Here is a 15,258-nt window from a genome sequence, read left to right on the forward strand (position 1 = left end):
TGAGGGGGCAAAAGCAATGTAAATGAAAACATGAAAACCTGAGATTTTCCCCTTCCTTCCTCTCCCCACCATGATATTGGGGGAATGAGCTTTTAAAAGCATGCCTATCTAATAATCATGGGCATAACTCTGGAAAATTCTCATCCAAGAAGCCCAAGTGATGTTTTATTAGTAGATGCAGTGAGGTTAACAGGAAGTATGGCTAAAACCACCCTGTACCACACACACTGTGGCATTTAATGTCTTTCATGTGTTATGCACTTCAATAATTCATCAATTGAAATGTCTGTTGCTTCTAGGAACTGACATTGTTGTTTCTGTTTCGTTCACAGCTGCGAGTCTTCAAATTGGCCAAGTCCTGGCCGACCTTAAATACACTCATTAAAATTATTGGTAATTCAGTGGGTGCCCTCGGGAACCTCACTCTCGTGCTGGCAATCATTGTCTTTATTTTTGCTGTGGTGGGAATGCAGCTTTTTGGGAAAAGCTACCTGGACAACGTGAAGAAGATAAGCACAACAGGCAATTTGCCACGGTGGCACATGAACGACTTTTTCCACTCGTTCCTCATCATCTTCCGGATTTTGTGCGGGGAGTGGATCGAGACCATGTGGGACTGCATGGAAGTAGCTGGGCAGCCACTGTGCCTTCTCGTCTTCTTGTTGGTCATGGTGATAGGAAACCTGGTGGTGAGTTCTTTAGATGTTTTTTTAATTTTTTCTCCGTTTTCTTTCGGAGGCTCTGTGGAAATGTATATTCTTTTCAGTCCATAAATGGCAAATCTCACATTGCTCCATGGCTTTAATTTGATGGATCAAATTGTCACTTGTTCATACCCCAAGTACAAAGCTGATAGCATTGCTTTACTAGCTAGGAATAAAGGCTTCCTGCTTGTTGCAGTACAGAAAACATTTTACTAGAAGAAAAGGCACATGAGCTGGTTATAACGATTTAATTTCTTAAGCCATTCATGAGGCTGAAGAGATTCTGGATCTCTTTTTATAGAGGAGTGAATATCACCTCAACAGTCAGTGTATTGGGAGATATTTTTATTTCCCTTCCATTTTAGTCCAGAGCACTTGAACTTTACAGTGTCTTTGAGTGGAGTTTTGAATGTCTTTAGCCTGCATGTTCTAGGAAGCTGGAGGTTGTGTTTACAGTTGTGTCACTTGCTTTTTTAATAGACAATCCCACAAGTGTGCCTTACATAAGCTCTGAACCTATTAAGACTGAATTGTATTTCCCTGTTGACATCTTAGGGAGTGCTTTGCTGGCTTGCAGTCACTCTGGAAATGTTTTGTCTGTTCAGCTTACAGAGCATCTTTGGCACCGGGGCTTTAATGGGTTTCCTGTTTATGTAGAGAGTTGTTTAAATGTTGGGGTTTGCTACTGATTGTTTTAATGGTTGTTTTGCTTTTAAATACCCAACGTTTTGGTTCTGGGCTGCAGGTATAGAAAAGTTGTTGAAAGAGTTGGTAGAAAAGCAGAGTGTGCTGTTTTGATTACATTAATTTATATTTTAACAGTTCTGCACTGAAAATGTTGATTGCAAGAACAAATTATCCTTCATAGGGGTTTTTAGAAAAAAAAAACAAAACAACAAGTTAAACTAGGATTAACCAGAAAGTGGCAGGTAACTTATGGGTTGTTTTTTCTCTGTCGTCTTCTTTCTATAGATTTTTCTGGCAAATAAATGTGATTAAAGGAGTTGGGGAAAGTTGTTACTTTCTGTACATGTTTTGGGGGAGTTTAGCATTAGATCCAGAAAATTAATCTCCCTCTGCTATTAAGCAATGGATTCTGCATATGATAATGAAACCCAAAAATGAAATATGGTAAATTCTGAGGAAAATGTTAAGATTTGCAATATTCATGGGTTACTGAAAGATGTGAATTTGCAACATCTGACACCCTTAGATATTAACACTCATCAATGTGCATAAGTTCTGTTAAATATGAAATCTGATCCATAATAGATTACACAAACATTAACTACATATATTTAACCTTAATGCCCGAAAAAGACTGTCCCAAAGGTAAAACCTGAAAAATTCTGTTAGTCTGGATAAGCTGAAGTTACTGGTCAGCTGAAAGCAGAAATGCTGAAATGCTGGCTTTATCCTTTGCAATCAACCATTCTGTATGTGTGTGGCACTGACTGGTAAATAGAAATTATTGTTGTCTGTAGATCACTCCAAAACAAATAACAAAAAAGCAAACAAAAAAAACCCCAAAACAAACAAACAAAGTACAGCAAAAAAACCCACAAACATAAAAAAAAAGGCAAGAGAAAAAAAAAAAAGAGAAAAAAAAAGAAAGAGGAAATGAATCGTAAGTATGAAAAGAACGAGAGATTCTGAAACATGAGACTCCTCCAGTGTCAGCTGCATTGTGTGGAGATTTCATGATGCTGATTAGCAGGTAAAGAGAGGGTCATCTCATTCCTCTGGCATCAGCAAAATTCTTGCTTTCTTCACTGAGAGGGATTCAAATTCATAGACTCACTTGTTTGCTGATTATAGTCAGATGCAAAAATTATGGCAGCCGAAAAGCACCACTTGCCCTTTAAAATAAGCAAACTTGAGAGCTGCATTTTTCACTTGTAACTTGGTTGCAATCTGCCATCAAGTTTCACTTTTAGCTTGCTGGGATTCTTCTTCTTCCTCTGAGTTTCAAGAGTCAGATCTAATGAGAAAAATACCATCCTGAGGTTGTATCTCATTTGGATTTGGCACACTTTCTTAATTTCTGAGGGCATGGAGGAAATCCTACAGGATTTTTCTCTCTGTAGAACTGCACACTCTTCTAGATTAAATCTTCTCTCTGTCACATCTGCCAGTATTATGGTAGAGTCTGTGGTCACTGTCCCAACCACACACTCGACATTACAGATCTGCTTTTTACCTACTGTAGAATAAGGGCTGGTCTTGGAAGAGTTACAACTGCTGTGATCCTGTGATATGTTCAGTGATTCATTTCACAGGTTTTACTGAGCCACACTAACAGAAATTCAAAGGAATAGTAGAAGAAAAGAAACTTTGTAAGTGCCCTGGGTAACTTCATGTTACAAAGCAGTCCATTTGGTCAAAGGTATTTTACAGCATCTTAGATCTTCGTATTCATATATCCTGAAAATATCTTGGACCAGTGCTACTGTTTACTGCTGGTCAGCTGATGTTTGAGTCATCTTCAAAGAACTAAATTTTGCATCATAGCTGGAAAATTAAGTGCTGTGTAACTGGCTTTTGCACAGTAATGCTGTTATCAGAAGGCATTTTTAGAGTAATTGAGGCCACTTCGGAAGGTAAAGCCAAACCAGACAGATAATAAAACGGATTCTCCCTCATTTGCAAGAACGAGTGTCTGCAATTGGTAGTGGAATAATTCTGCTTTCTGTTGTCATTTTATAAAGGACTTAACATATTTCCTATGTATGTTTATGTTACTGAGGTTAATAAGGAAAGTCACCGAGGCAGGAATTATTAAGAAGATGTAGGGGAATTAGGGTAGCCAGGACATGCCCAGTGCCCTCTGCTCTGGTGAGTCAGCTGAGGAGAGAGTTGAGTGTGACACCAGCCACTTCTCAGAGGACAACTGTGTGTAACAGGTGCTAACAACGTGCATCAATTAAACTGACACTTCAATCAGATGTAAAAAAACCCTTCCAACCTCTTTGTGCATGCATGACCAAACCCCCCTTTTATTCTCTGCCTGCCACCTGGACACAGACAGCACCCAAAAAAGCACCTGTTAGTGTTAACCCAAGGTGAGAGCTGCAGTGCCTTGCCTCACCCTCAGGGCTGAGTTTCTGGACTGCTGCTGTCTCACCTCTGATTTACCTGCAACCCCTCCTACTTCCCCAATCCACCACAAGCTGGTAATTCACTGCTGCTTTTTCATGGTGGATTTTATCTTCCTGGAGCTGAAAGACTGCCCAGATGTAGAGTCTGTCTAACCAGGGAAATGACATATTCACAATTATCCTGAAAGGTGAAATATAAGGCTGGAGGAGTTCTTCTAGGGTCAGACCTAGGCTTTTGGTGTTGTTTGCTTTCCATGGAAATGCTATTCACTCAGCAAAGTATTCATGACATTTTCTGAAAACACAAAGGTAGAAAGCCCCATCAATTTCTAGGCTCTCAGGCTATCCTGTAGGAAGCTTGCATAACCATTATCATTGAATTAATGTGTGATGCATGGAATTATGAAACACAAAGTGTAAGGTTATGCACTCAGCCCTATTTAAGAATTTATGTTATGTTCCAGCATCTTACCAACAGCAAATGTTTGAGAGGATAATAAAAATATATGTAGCAGTCACTGTGGACATCTACATTTGAGATAATTGCATGGAGATGCCTTTGTAGTCAGATCTGGTAAATGGAATCTGTGAAGCCATAAAATACCTTACTCAAAAAGACATAAAATACATCAGGTTAAATAGACCCTAAAAGTACCTATTTCTGTGCTGAAGTCTTGAGGAGGCAAACTCAGCTGTAGATATCCCCAACTATGTATCACTCTGGCTTACTGAGCCAGTGAGTTGGACCAAAGTACCAATATATTGTATCCATTAAAAAAATAATCAAGTTTCTAGTACAGAATGGGAAAGGTAATTGCAGAGGGGAAAGTTCTGTATCAACACTGTTGCCTAACAATGCAATACTGGATATGCAATATACCCTCAATGACTGATGCTCAAGAAAGATTAAGTACTACTGAGAAAGCACAGTAAGGGAATATGAAGTTGAGGGGAATACAGAGCTGGGCATGGAAAGGGAACAGTTGAAGTTATGGGATATTGCTCATCCCAAAACAGTATAAATCACCACAGACACCTTTAGGCTGGAAAGAAGTCCTCTGACTGTCAGCACAGTGGGGTTGTTGAGAACTTTCCAGGAAGGCTGAAGAGCCCCAAACCAACAGCATGTGAAATGCAGCTGGAGTAATTTGTGAAGAAAAAAAAACATGGTAGCAGGGGCCTTGACTTGGTGACCTAAGAGGATTTTCTATTCCTGTCTTCCTGTGGTAATTTGAGTGCTCAGCAGCAGAGCTGCTCTGCATGGTTTGGATGAGATTTAAAGTGGCCTGCTTTGGGTAAACCAAATGGAAATGCTTCTCTGAAAAAGTCAGATATATCTGGAGCCTGTCTTTTTATTCTGCTTTCACATCTGAGAAAAACTTAATGGATGCTTGTTCTGCTTTAACATGGCTCACAACACAGAAATCTGGAAATGTCACATTTTTGGAAAAAAAAGTGTTTTGTCTCTCCCTGCAAGTCCGTGTAGGACAGTTCCTCAAAGTGATGTTCTGGGAAAGGGCTGCTAAACCTTCATCAGGTTAAAATCTATGGACTCAAGATGATCTCAAGACACCAAAAAAACCCCACCTCATCAGGCCTCATTCACCACTATTTTGATCTTTAGCAGCCACAATCTGTTGATAAAATGGCATAGAGCTAGATCTGTTCTGACAGAGACATGTCCCTGCAGCCGGGCAGGAGAGACAGAAGTTGGGTTATGGGGAGTGTGAGCCATGCACAACTTCTCACTGATTCCACAAGAGTCTCCCTTCCTACCACTAAAAGGTTGTCTTGAACCTTCAGTGCAACCTGGATGGGAATAATTGTCCTAGAAGGAGAAGAAGGGCACAAAGGATGAAGGGCCATTTAGCACAGATTGTGAACTGATAGATGTGTAAAAAAAATTTGGGATGGGGAGGACTGGGGTGGGTGGGTTTGGGTGGGGAAGAGCAAGGACTACAGGCATCATCCCAGGAGGTATTTAAAAGACATGTAGATGTGGCAATTAAGGATATGGTTTAGTGGTGGACTCAGCAGTGTTAGATTAATGCTTTGGCTCGATGATCTTAAAGGTCCTTTACTGCCAGAATGAATCTGCTCCTCTCTGTGAAGCTTGGTCTATGGGAAGAAATTCATATCAATTTCCTATCCTGAATCACTTCCTCAGGTGACCCTAAGTAACATAAGGAGTCAGTGGGTCCCATGTGGCTATCTAATACTTAGTAACTACAGTGGTTATACCACAGCAAAGTCACTTTTTGTGTGACTTTTGATTACTCAGCTCAGTTTTTTCCTTTCCTGCCTATTTTTTTAACATTGGACTTTGCAGTCAAGCAAGCAACCAAACCATCAAAGAAGAGGTAGCTGTGGTATATTTTATAAGCATATAAGATGGGGCTACTGTCTGGTTGTACAGTCCTTGCCATCGGGTGTTTGTTTCTGTATAAAACAATTTTCTATAGTTCTTTACTGAGTATTACCACTTAAGCACCATGATCTCTAATTGAGGAACATAAGAGGGAGTGTACATGGCTACTGTGCAGGCAGAATGGTAGCCCATCCTGGAATATCCATCTGCTGGCCAACTGTAAGGATGTAACGAGTTTCATAGATAAGAGACTGTCCCAGATGGAAATTTGTGGTTAGCAAAGGGTTTAAAGATTAATAATATGGAGCCAGATGATCTTTACCATTTGTCCTCAGTGCCAGAAAATGTTCCTGGGAACATTTAATCTGTTCATGGAGGAGTAGCCTTTAAGTCCTGTCTCAGCCAGTACTGATACATCTCCATCACTCCAAATGTCTCAGCAGATCACAGCTGAGCTTGAAAGAGGTTTATGGTAATGTGTCAGATTTTCTGTTTAAATGAAATGGATATAGAGCCATACCACTGTCCCTTGTGGTAAAATCACTAGTAATAGCAAAATTGCTGGACATCTAACAGGCCTAGGTAAAAGTGAATTACAATTTTACATTTTCAGACCTAAGATTGCAAAAGCTATTATGATGGTCAAAGGTCTTCAGATGGGACTTGTACTTCTGCCTGACATGAAGGGACTGTCACCGAGGGGAGCCACATCAAGACTCTGGCATTTTTAAGAGACATGAAGCATTACATGAGGAATTTGCAAGGCCATGAAACTTTTTACAGCGTGATTAAGGGTTGCTTTACCCCAAAGGAATGAAGTCTCATCCATTAAGATTTCTTGTGCCAATAAGTGAATGAAAATGGAACACTAATGACATATGATAGCACATTTCCAGATATCTCCTTGTTTTCTTTTCCAAATTACATACAAATCTGGAACTACTGAAGCTCCATTTTCATGGTTTTGCTGCCTGTCCCTGGAGAAATGTGCAACTCAAGAGATGCAGCCAGACCTGCTGCCCTGAGTCTTGTTGATTATTTTTTGCATTTAATGACAAACAAGTACTTATTCATGGGGACTACTGAAGAGATCCACTCTGTGAATGAAGGTTAATCTTCTTGGAGAGAAATGTAGTATTGATGTTTTACCTGATGACTTACACAAGTGAACTGCAAATTTAAAATATCTTGTGCCTTCTAATTACAAATACTAGATTAAATCTGCTTGCTGGAAATTAAAGCAAGTTTGGGGAGAAGGAATTACATGCTCAAGTTACAACATTTGAGGTTTTATATTTTAATTTTCAAATGACAGTAGAGGCCTGTGTCCTCAAGTTTTTCATACTGTCCTTCTACCACTGAGCAGGTACTCTCTTTAGGGCCCACCAGTTCCACATCTTGTTAGTGGAAGGAAGAAGGGATAAGATGCACTCCATAAAGCTGGATGAACTGTGTTTTCCAAGGAAATGTGTGTTCACAGCATGTTCAAAGAGAAGGTCAAGGTGCCCCAAGACTTGGATGAGTGCTGCCTTCCCTCCGCTGTCTTTGCATCCCCAGGTTCATGTCCTGGATGCCATTATTCACCTTATCTCCTCTTTAAGCAGCTCCCAGCATTCTGGAAATGTGCAGTTTTGTTTTGGTTACATCAGCTGTGAAGGCCACTCTACAAACAGGCAAGAATAAACATGTCAGTAACAGTCATCATCAGGACATATAAAATCCACAAAGCAGCAAGTGGGGCACCATGGAGGAGCAGAACTCATCTGAAAGCTGCAGGAGCCATAATGAGAGCTGGGGGAATACTGGAGATGGAGGCTGGAGAGACAGAGCATCCAGAAGAAGTCAGGGAGCCCAAGGGACCATTAGCAAGAAGTGGAAGTGTCACTTGAGTCTGTCTCTTCAACTTGGACACTTACATAAGGGAGGGGGATTTTTTTCTTTCTTGAGTCATGTGCAGCTTTGCAGCAGAGCAGCCCAGGATACATGAATAAGCACATCTAGGGACAAAAGCATAAAGGAGTCAAAACAACTGTCAGTGTTATCATCCTTTTTTGCTCCCACTGATGTCTGCTGGTGGCTGGTAGCACACCCATTAGTATCACATTTAGTGTGATGCCAGAGAATTCAAACCACAGAGGAAAGTAGCTAAACCCCAGCAAGTTTCTTAACTCCTCCCTTTATACTTTTTCCTGCAATAGTCCATGTGTCCCAAAACAATTTCTGCTATTTGTATTCCCCATTATCCATCTTTTCTTGAGCAGTGTTTGGGAAGCAGGGCACTCAGGTAGCCATTGCTTTTGAGTGAACATCTGTCTGTATCTGCTTAAGTATCAAACACCCTCAGTGGTAATGAAAGGTCCACCAGAAATGTAATTAATCAAAAAGATAAATCCTGACAGCAACCATCAATCAGTCCAGTTACCTCTGATGACTCCTAGCAGAGATGGGAAGTTTGCATCCTCTTGTGGGTTACTTTAAAGACAAACCATTTGCCTAAGACTCCAGGCTTTGAAACTTCTGTGATTTATCAGTGTCCACCCTCATGTAACACCAGATGCTGGTGCTAAAAATGTCTGGGGAAATTAACCTCAGGATATTTATGATGGACCATCAAAGATGCCATTGTATGGTAGGTGAAGAGCCCATTCAAAGCTGGGAGGTACAAGGCTTCTTTGCACAGGAGATGCGAGGGAAATGCATCTGAGAACAGATGGGAGGAGAAACTATTTTCAAAATATGCTCCTAAAAAGTAATCTTCTACCTTCTGTCACTCCTGATTTATGAGTTTCTGTATCCTGCCACAGGCTCAGCTGTTTCTTCTGAGGAGGTGGAGTCTGCATGTGGTCACTATCTCTGAGCACACACCTTGTATTAGGGAACAAGTGTGTTTGATCCCTGTTTTTAAGGTACTATATGGTGACCATGTTGAATACATACTAAAATCTGCCATTTCCCCCCCCTGCAATATCCATCCACAGGAAGGTAGATCTTTTGAAGTACAACTAATCAAAATCCTAATAAAAGTTGGAGCACAAAAGAGGAGCAAGCTTTTTGCTGAAAACAAAAACTGGACTGTGGCTCCTTTCCCATCTGTGGAATAAGGAATTCCCAAAACCAGATTCATAAGGAATTAAAACCAGATTCATGGGTGGGCTGTGACAGATTTTGGCATTTGGTGCAGATTTTCAGCTGTAGAATTTTAAGTATTGCTTCTTGATCTATAAATGAGTCATGGGGATGTATCAGAGAGGAATAAAATCTGGCAATAATGCTAGTGCTCTTCTGTAGGTGTGTGTGTAAGGGAAGATGTAATTATCTCCTGTTAACCTTTATGGGTGTGAGACGACTTAGAAATATGGAGGAAGAAGAATGCCTCAATCAACCTGCCTCTTGGAAACCACCCTTATGCTTTTTGTTCTAATTTTGTTCCCCAGACAGATAGATTTCTCAAAAAATACTGCATAAGCATTGATTCCTTTATAGGAACTGCTGACAAGATGAAATCTTTTTCATAGGATCCACCATATACATAAATGCATATGTATGTATATATATTTTATTTGTGAAGATGCCACTAGTACATTGTCTTTTAAGACTTGGTTGTGGTCTGAGAAATGAAGAAAAGCTGATTTTTTCAAACTCAAAACCGCAGCTTTTTTACTAGACATCAGTAGGGTAAAATACAGCACATTTTTGTACTACAACTGTCCTTGCTCAACAGTGTAAGTAGGATTTTGTCAGTGGTTAAGTTCGTGCTAATAGCTGGGTAGTTATTAAAAGTCTAGAAGACACTGAGTCAAATTTAATTGGACAAGAGTGTGCAAAGGTAGATACAGCTAAATGTGTCTCTTTTTATTAATGTCACTGTGTGAGTTGTCTGGATGTCATTGAAAGGGTAATGACAACAGAACTCTTCCTAGCATGTGCTGAAGGAAGGGCAAGGTTTTACTAATAAAATAGACCAAGCAGCACAATTTAATACTTTATTCATTACACCTAAGCACCATATACTTTTGTTTAAAAAAAAAAAAAAAAGTTTAAAATATTTCTACCCTCCAAATGTAAGCAGAGAGCAGTTCATATAACAGTTGCCTCTAGAAATAGTTTTTTGAAAGGGGTATGTGAAACAATCAGCTACTTGGGATGACCATAACCTTCTTAGGAGGTGTTTGATATTTAAAAGATACTGAAATTTATTTTTTCCATATACAGTATATGTTTATACCAGCATTTCTCCACCTGGCATGTACGTGGCAACATAGTTTGTGTCTTTGGAAGTAGGCTTATGAATGCATTTGGTAACAAAATGTAGTACACAGGGTTAGGCACCAGTTTTCTGCCTTTTTGGGTCTCACTGAACAGTAAGAAGTTTGTGCAGTCAGAGATCCTTCCTTTGGTCTCCTGCTACCATCCCACATTTCCTTCGCTTCCCAAAAGTCTGCTTGGCTGGCTCCTACTCTGTTAAAGCTGCTCTAAACCCAATAAAACCACTGGTCCACAGGTTCACTTTTGCTGAGGAGGTAGCAACAGCTGCATATCTACTCCATCAACTTTGTAGTACTGCAAACAGTGCAAAGGAAAGTAGAATCATAGCTGTTGTTTTTTCATCCCTCTTAACATTAATGATTCTTTGCTGCTATTTAAGTTTGTTTAGCTCTATCTACCTGTCTCTATATTTCATGTGTTATCTTTTCTCTTCCTGTTTTGTTTGGGTCATCCCTAGCCAGACTCTTGTTTAAATTAGTTCTCATTGAATATGACACAAATCTGCCCTTTCTTTATTTATCTTCTACATAAAATGTATTTTCTTTCTTTCTGGTCAGCTGTGGCCTTGATTATAGTAATTCCCCCTTTGACATTGCCATGTATTTCTGCTGTAGTCTTCCTAGTCTTGTGCCTTGAGCAAATCTCTTCCTCATCCTACATTGTTTTGGCTTTTTGCCTTTCATAGCATCTTCTGCAAGCTCAGTCTCTTGACTTCACCCTTCCCAACACACAAGGAAATTCCAAGTCTTTGTTCTGAATCCATTTGCAATTCTTGTAATTATTTCAATGTAAAACTGGTTTTATTTTTGACCAAGGCAATTTCTGTACAGAAGCTCTGCCTTCTGTGGGTCACTGCTGTATTTTCTCAGGTAATGAGTACACACTAACAGATATCAGGGTTCAGACTGAAGTACACTGTTAAAAATGTTGACATTTTCTGTGCTGAATTTTCATGGTGATGAAAAGAGGCACTTATATTTGGCTTTGGGGACGGGCATTTTTCAAGCAGCTCTACTCACAGCTCATCTCCCTTCTTCTTTGTTTGCAGTCTCCTTTTCACCACCATTTCTCTTGTCTTCCTGGCCCTTCTCATTTATTTATTGCACTTGGCTAAGAGTGCTCCTATGCTCATTGTCCTACAAACTCATTCTTATGCATTTTGCTTCCAGGAGGACTTCCATGCTCCTTCTCTTCTCTCATAATTTTTTGTTTTCCACATCCTGCTGTCCTGCCATCCCATTTCTTGGGTGTTCAGCAAGTGCAAAATGCCAACTGAAGTCTTTTGACTTGAAAATGCAGGAATGTGTCTGTACCTATAAACTTGTCAGGGCATGCATCTCAAACATTATGAGGGTTCCTCCTTTTTCTTGGTTGGCACATTCCTTGGCCACTCTATTCCAGCTTCTGCCAAGGCACTCAAGGGACAGCTCTGGCTGGGGACATCAGCCACAAAGCAATCCTGAGAGGGAGAAGAGAGAGGAGCTGAAGTCATCTGACCCTTGGGGATGGAGAACAGGTCTTGGCTTATTTCCACTTGCTACTGCTGATGCAATTTTTAGACCATAAAATGGAGAATCTGCCTAGCTCTTGGTTCCTTTCTTTTCTCTAGCAGACTGGCAGTGGATGAAAACTCCTAAAAATGCTCTCCTGAGCAATTTACAACACCAACTTTCTCCTTTGCTTCCCCATCTTGCACTAAAGAAGTTTTTGAGCAACCCCAGTTTCTGGAACTTCAGCCAGGCACAAAGAATGCAATAAATAAATAAAATAATATTAAAACTGCCACGTCAGCAAAATAACTTTTTGATCTCCTGATATAAGAAGGCAGTCAAAGATGAGCTCATCATTCTTGGAAAGAATAGTTTGCTTTGATCATGAGGTTCAGCACAGACCTGATTTGAAGGATGATGGTAGCCAGTCCTCCATTAAATGCTTTTCTTATGTTTTTAATAATGCTTTCTGCAAAACACAGCTCATTTTGAGCTTTATCTTGTAGATACACACCATGGGAATACAGCATATCCACCTTCTTCCCTTCCTTGCAACAGAACAAGGTTGTCTCCCTGGGGCTTTAGGAAGCACTGAGAAACCTGCAAAAGGTCAGAGACAAAGGAGCCAGACAGGCTGGGCTCATCATGGGAGCTGGGAGCAGATGATAGCAGAGGAAATGGGTCACTTTTTGGGACAGCAGCAAGGCATATGTGACAGCACCTTGCAAATACAGGGTGGCTCTTACTTTGGAGATATAACCAGCACCATTGGTAAACCCTCCTGCCCTGTTATTTTACTGAAAGACAGAGGTACCCTCCTGCTTTGGAGTCATCTGCCTTTTCCAGCAGAGGTATGTGAAAGCTGCAAGGCCAGACATGTGCTGTGTAGGCAGGAGGTTTGCTACTGTGCAAAGTTATTAGCAGAAATCTATATTGTAGCTTTCCTGCAAGAGGCCCTCCTGGCTGGCAGACAGCTCTGCCATTGGGCTGCCCTCCCAGGAACCTGTGCTTACAAAATGCAAAAAAACCTGAACCTCCTTACAGCCCCCAAGTTCACTATAGAGGCATCCTTTTCACATTTCACTTCATAAGAAAGTGTGAGTTTGTGAGGGAGCCCAAGTTATAATATCAAACCTTGGAAATGATTTAGAAAGTAACATTATAAAGAAAATAGTGTTGCCTTCCCCCTTTAAAAAACAAAAAAAACCCCCAAACAAACAAAAACCCAAACCCACAAACTACCACCATCAACAAAACAAATCAAACCATTACTATTAATTATTTCTTCCCTCTGATTTAATTTGCTAGACTTTGAACCTACCCTCATGCTGGTTTTGCTTTGGTATAACACATTCCATGTAGGGAAGTCATTCCTTACTTTAGCCACTATCACTGGTTTGGTTTCCCTGATACTCTGTTTCCAGGTTTTCTTAATTAATTTTTTAATGTCTTACCTTTCCCCAGAGGGTTTCTGCCACATGTAAATGGGAATTACCTCTTTCTTTTGATCTGCAGTCGTGACTGCCAAAGGGACATCATGGCCTGGAGATGACTGAGTGCAGAAATGAGAGCAGTTTTTGGTTGTGGCTGAGTGTCCTCCTCTCAGGTGTGGGATCTGAATTTTAAAGGGGTGATTACAGGGATCCCACTCTGTCTTGACCAGGTGTTTTCCTCCATGTAAGCCCAGCCATTCAGGGTTAGAGCAGGTTAAAAAAAAAACAAAACAACAAACCAAACCTAAAGATTTAACTTCCAAAATTTTTTTTTCTTGTTTTTAGTTGTTGTATAATAATTGGTAGAGCAGCTGATGAAATGGTGTTTGCATATGAGAAGTGAAAATATTCTGGAGGTTATGGAGATTCTTCTCCCCTACCATCACTCCTTGCTGGGAGCAGCAATAGCAAAGCCTCCAAGTCTGTACTGTCAGTCCAGGGCTGTGCTGTCTGTCTTGCTCTCTAATTGTCTTGATGTCCTCATCATCATGACAACTAAACAGTTTTCTTGACTTAGCACAAAGGTAATTGTCTCTAGGTTTGTAATCAATAAACATTCTGTAGTTTCCCTAATGCTTCTGGGGTATGTGGAGCCTTTAACATCACAAACCCAGTTGTCTTGCTGAGAGAGGTTTGCAGCTGGACTTGTCTGTCTAGACAGTGGTTTGGGAATTACACACCAGCCCTGATAGATCTCTTGCTATGCTGGTGAATTAGTGTTGTTTTGATACTTGATGAAAAACCTGCTGGAACATGTTTGGTTTTATGCAGTGGCTTTAGTAATGTAAAGAATTTCATAGAATCATAGGATGGTTTGGGTTGGAAGGGACCTCTAAAGGTCATGCAGTCCAACTCTCCTACAGTGAGCCAGGGACATCTCTGACCAGATCAGGTTGCTCAGAGCCCCATCCAACCTGACCCTGAATGTTTCCAGGGATGGGGCTTCTACCATCTCTCTGGGCAACCTGTGCCAGTGCTTCACCACCCTCTGACCCTGCTTAGCATTCCACCCTTCTGTATCATATAGGGCTTGGAGACTTAGGGTTTCAGATCAGGAAGCACTTGGTTTGCAGAGAATCATCTTTTGACATTTGTTAGAGACTTTAAAAATGTGGCAATTACTCAGCTAAAAAAAAAAAATAATCTAAATTCAGTTCAGCAGTTCTTGACCAGCACTAGGAGTGGTACAGTTGGTGTGAATGTTTCTACACAAGTGCCCATGCCAGGACTGGCATAGCCCACTGATAGTGCAGCTTTAGAGTTGTACTGAAAGCAGAGAAGGAGGAATGGCAGCTTAAAGTGACCTCAAAAACCTCCCATGTGCCATGCAGGTGCCGTGAAGTGTAATTAATGGGCTTAATCTACCCTTCCATTACTCAAGATTTAGATGTAAAGTGGTGAGAAAAGCACCACGGAATCTGCCCCATTAATTATCCATAATTATCCATAACCCTGTGAACTCTGAAGCAAGAAAGGGTGACCATTCCCCCCACCCATGCATGCACCACCAAACATGGGTGAGCACAGCTGCCATCCAGCATCACTTTTCTGCCTGGTACTGTTTATAGACAACTGGCTGCACAAGAGACCACTGAAACTGTGAGGAAATTTAATGTCAGAGTCATAGAATAGTTTGGATTGGAAGTGACCTTAAAGATCATGAAGTCCCAACCCCCCTGCCATGGGCAGGAACACCTCCCAGTAGAGCAGGTTGGTTCAAGCCAAATCCAGCCTATCCTTGAATGCTTCCAGAGTGAGGATGTCCACAACTTCCCTGGACAACCTGTTCAGTGTCTCAGCACCCTGACAGGGAAGAATTTCTTCTTAATATGTAATCTA

At 40.8% G+C, this 15,258-nt stretch overlaps 1 protein-coding gene across 7 annotated transcripts in view; it reads left to right on the top strand.

Moving 5' to 3' along the window:
- Window positions 1–15,258, top strand: part of LOC139792019 (sodium channel protein type 5 subunit alpha-like) — a 213,132-nt gene that overhangs the window by 117,607 nt on the left and 80,267 nt on the right. For all 7 annotated transcript variants that reach the window (XM_071734645.1, XM_071734641.1, XM_071734646.1 and 4 more), the window contains one exon: window positions 333–689. In XM_071734645.1, the coding sequence (XP_071590746.1) occupies window positions 333–689 (357 nt within the window). The remainder of the gene's footprint in view (window positions 1–332; window positions 690–15,258) is intronic.

The sequence above is a fragment of the Heliangelus exortis genome, chromosome 2 (assembly GCF_036169615.1).
Source record: "Heliangelus exortis chromosome 2, bHelExo1.hap1, whole genome shotgun sequence".
NCBI classification, from domain to species: Eukaryota; Metazoa; Chordata; class Aves; order Apodiformes; family Trochilidae; genus Heliangelus; species Heliangelus exortis.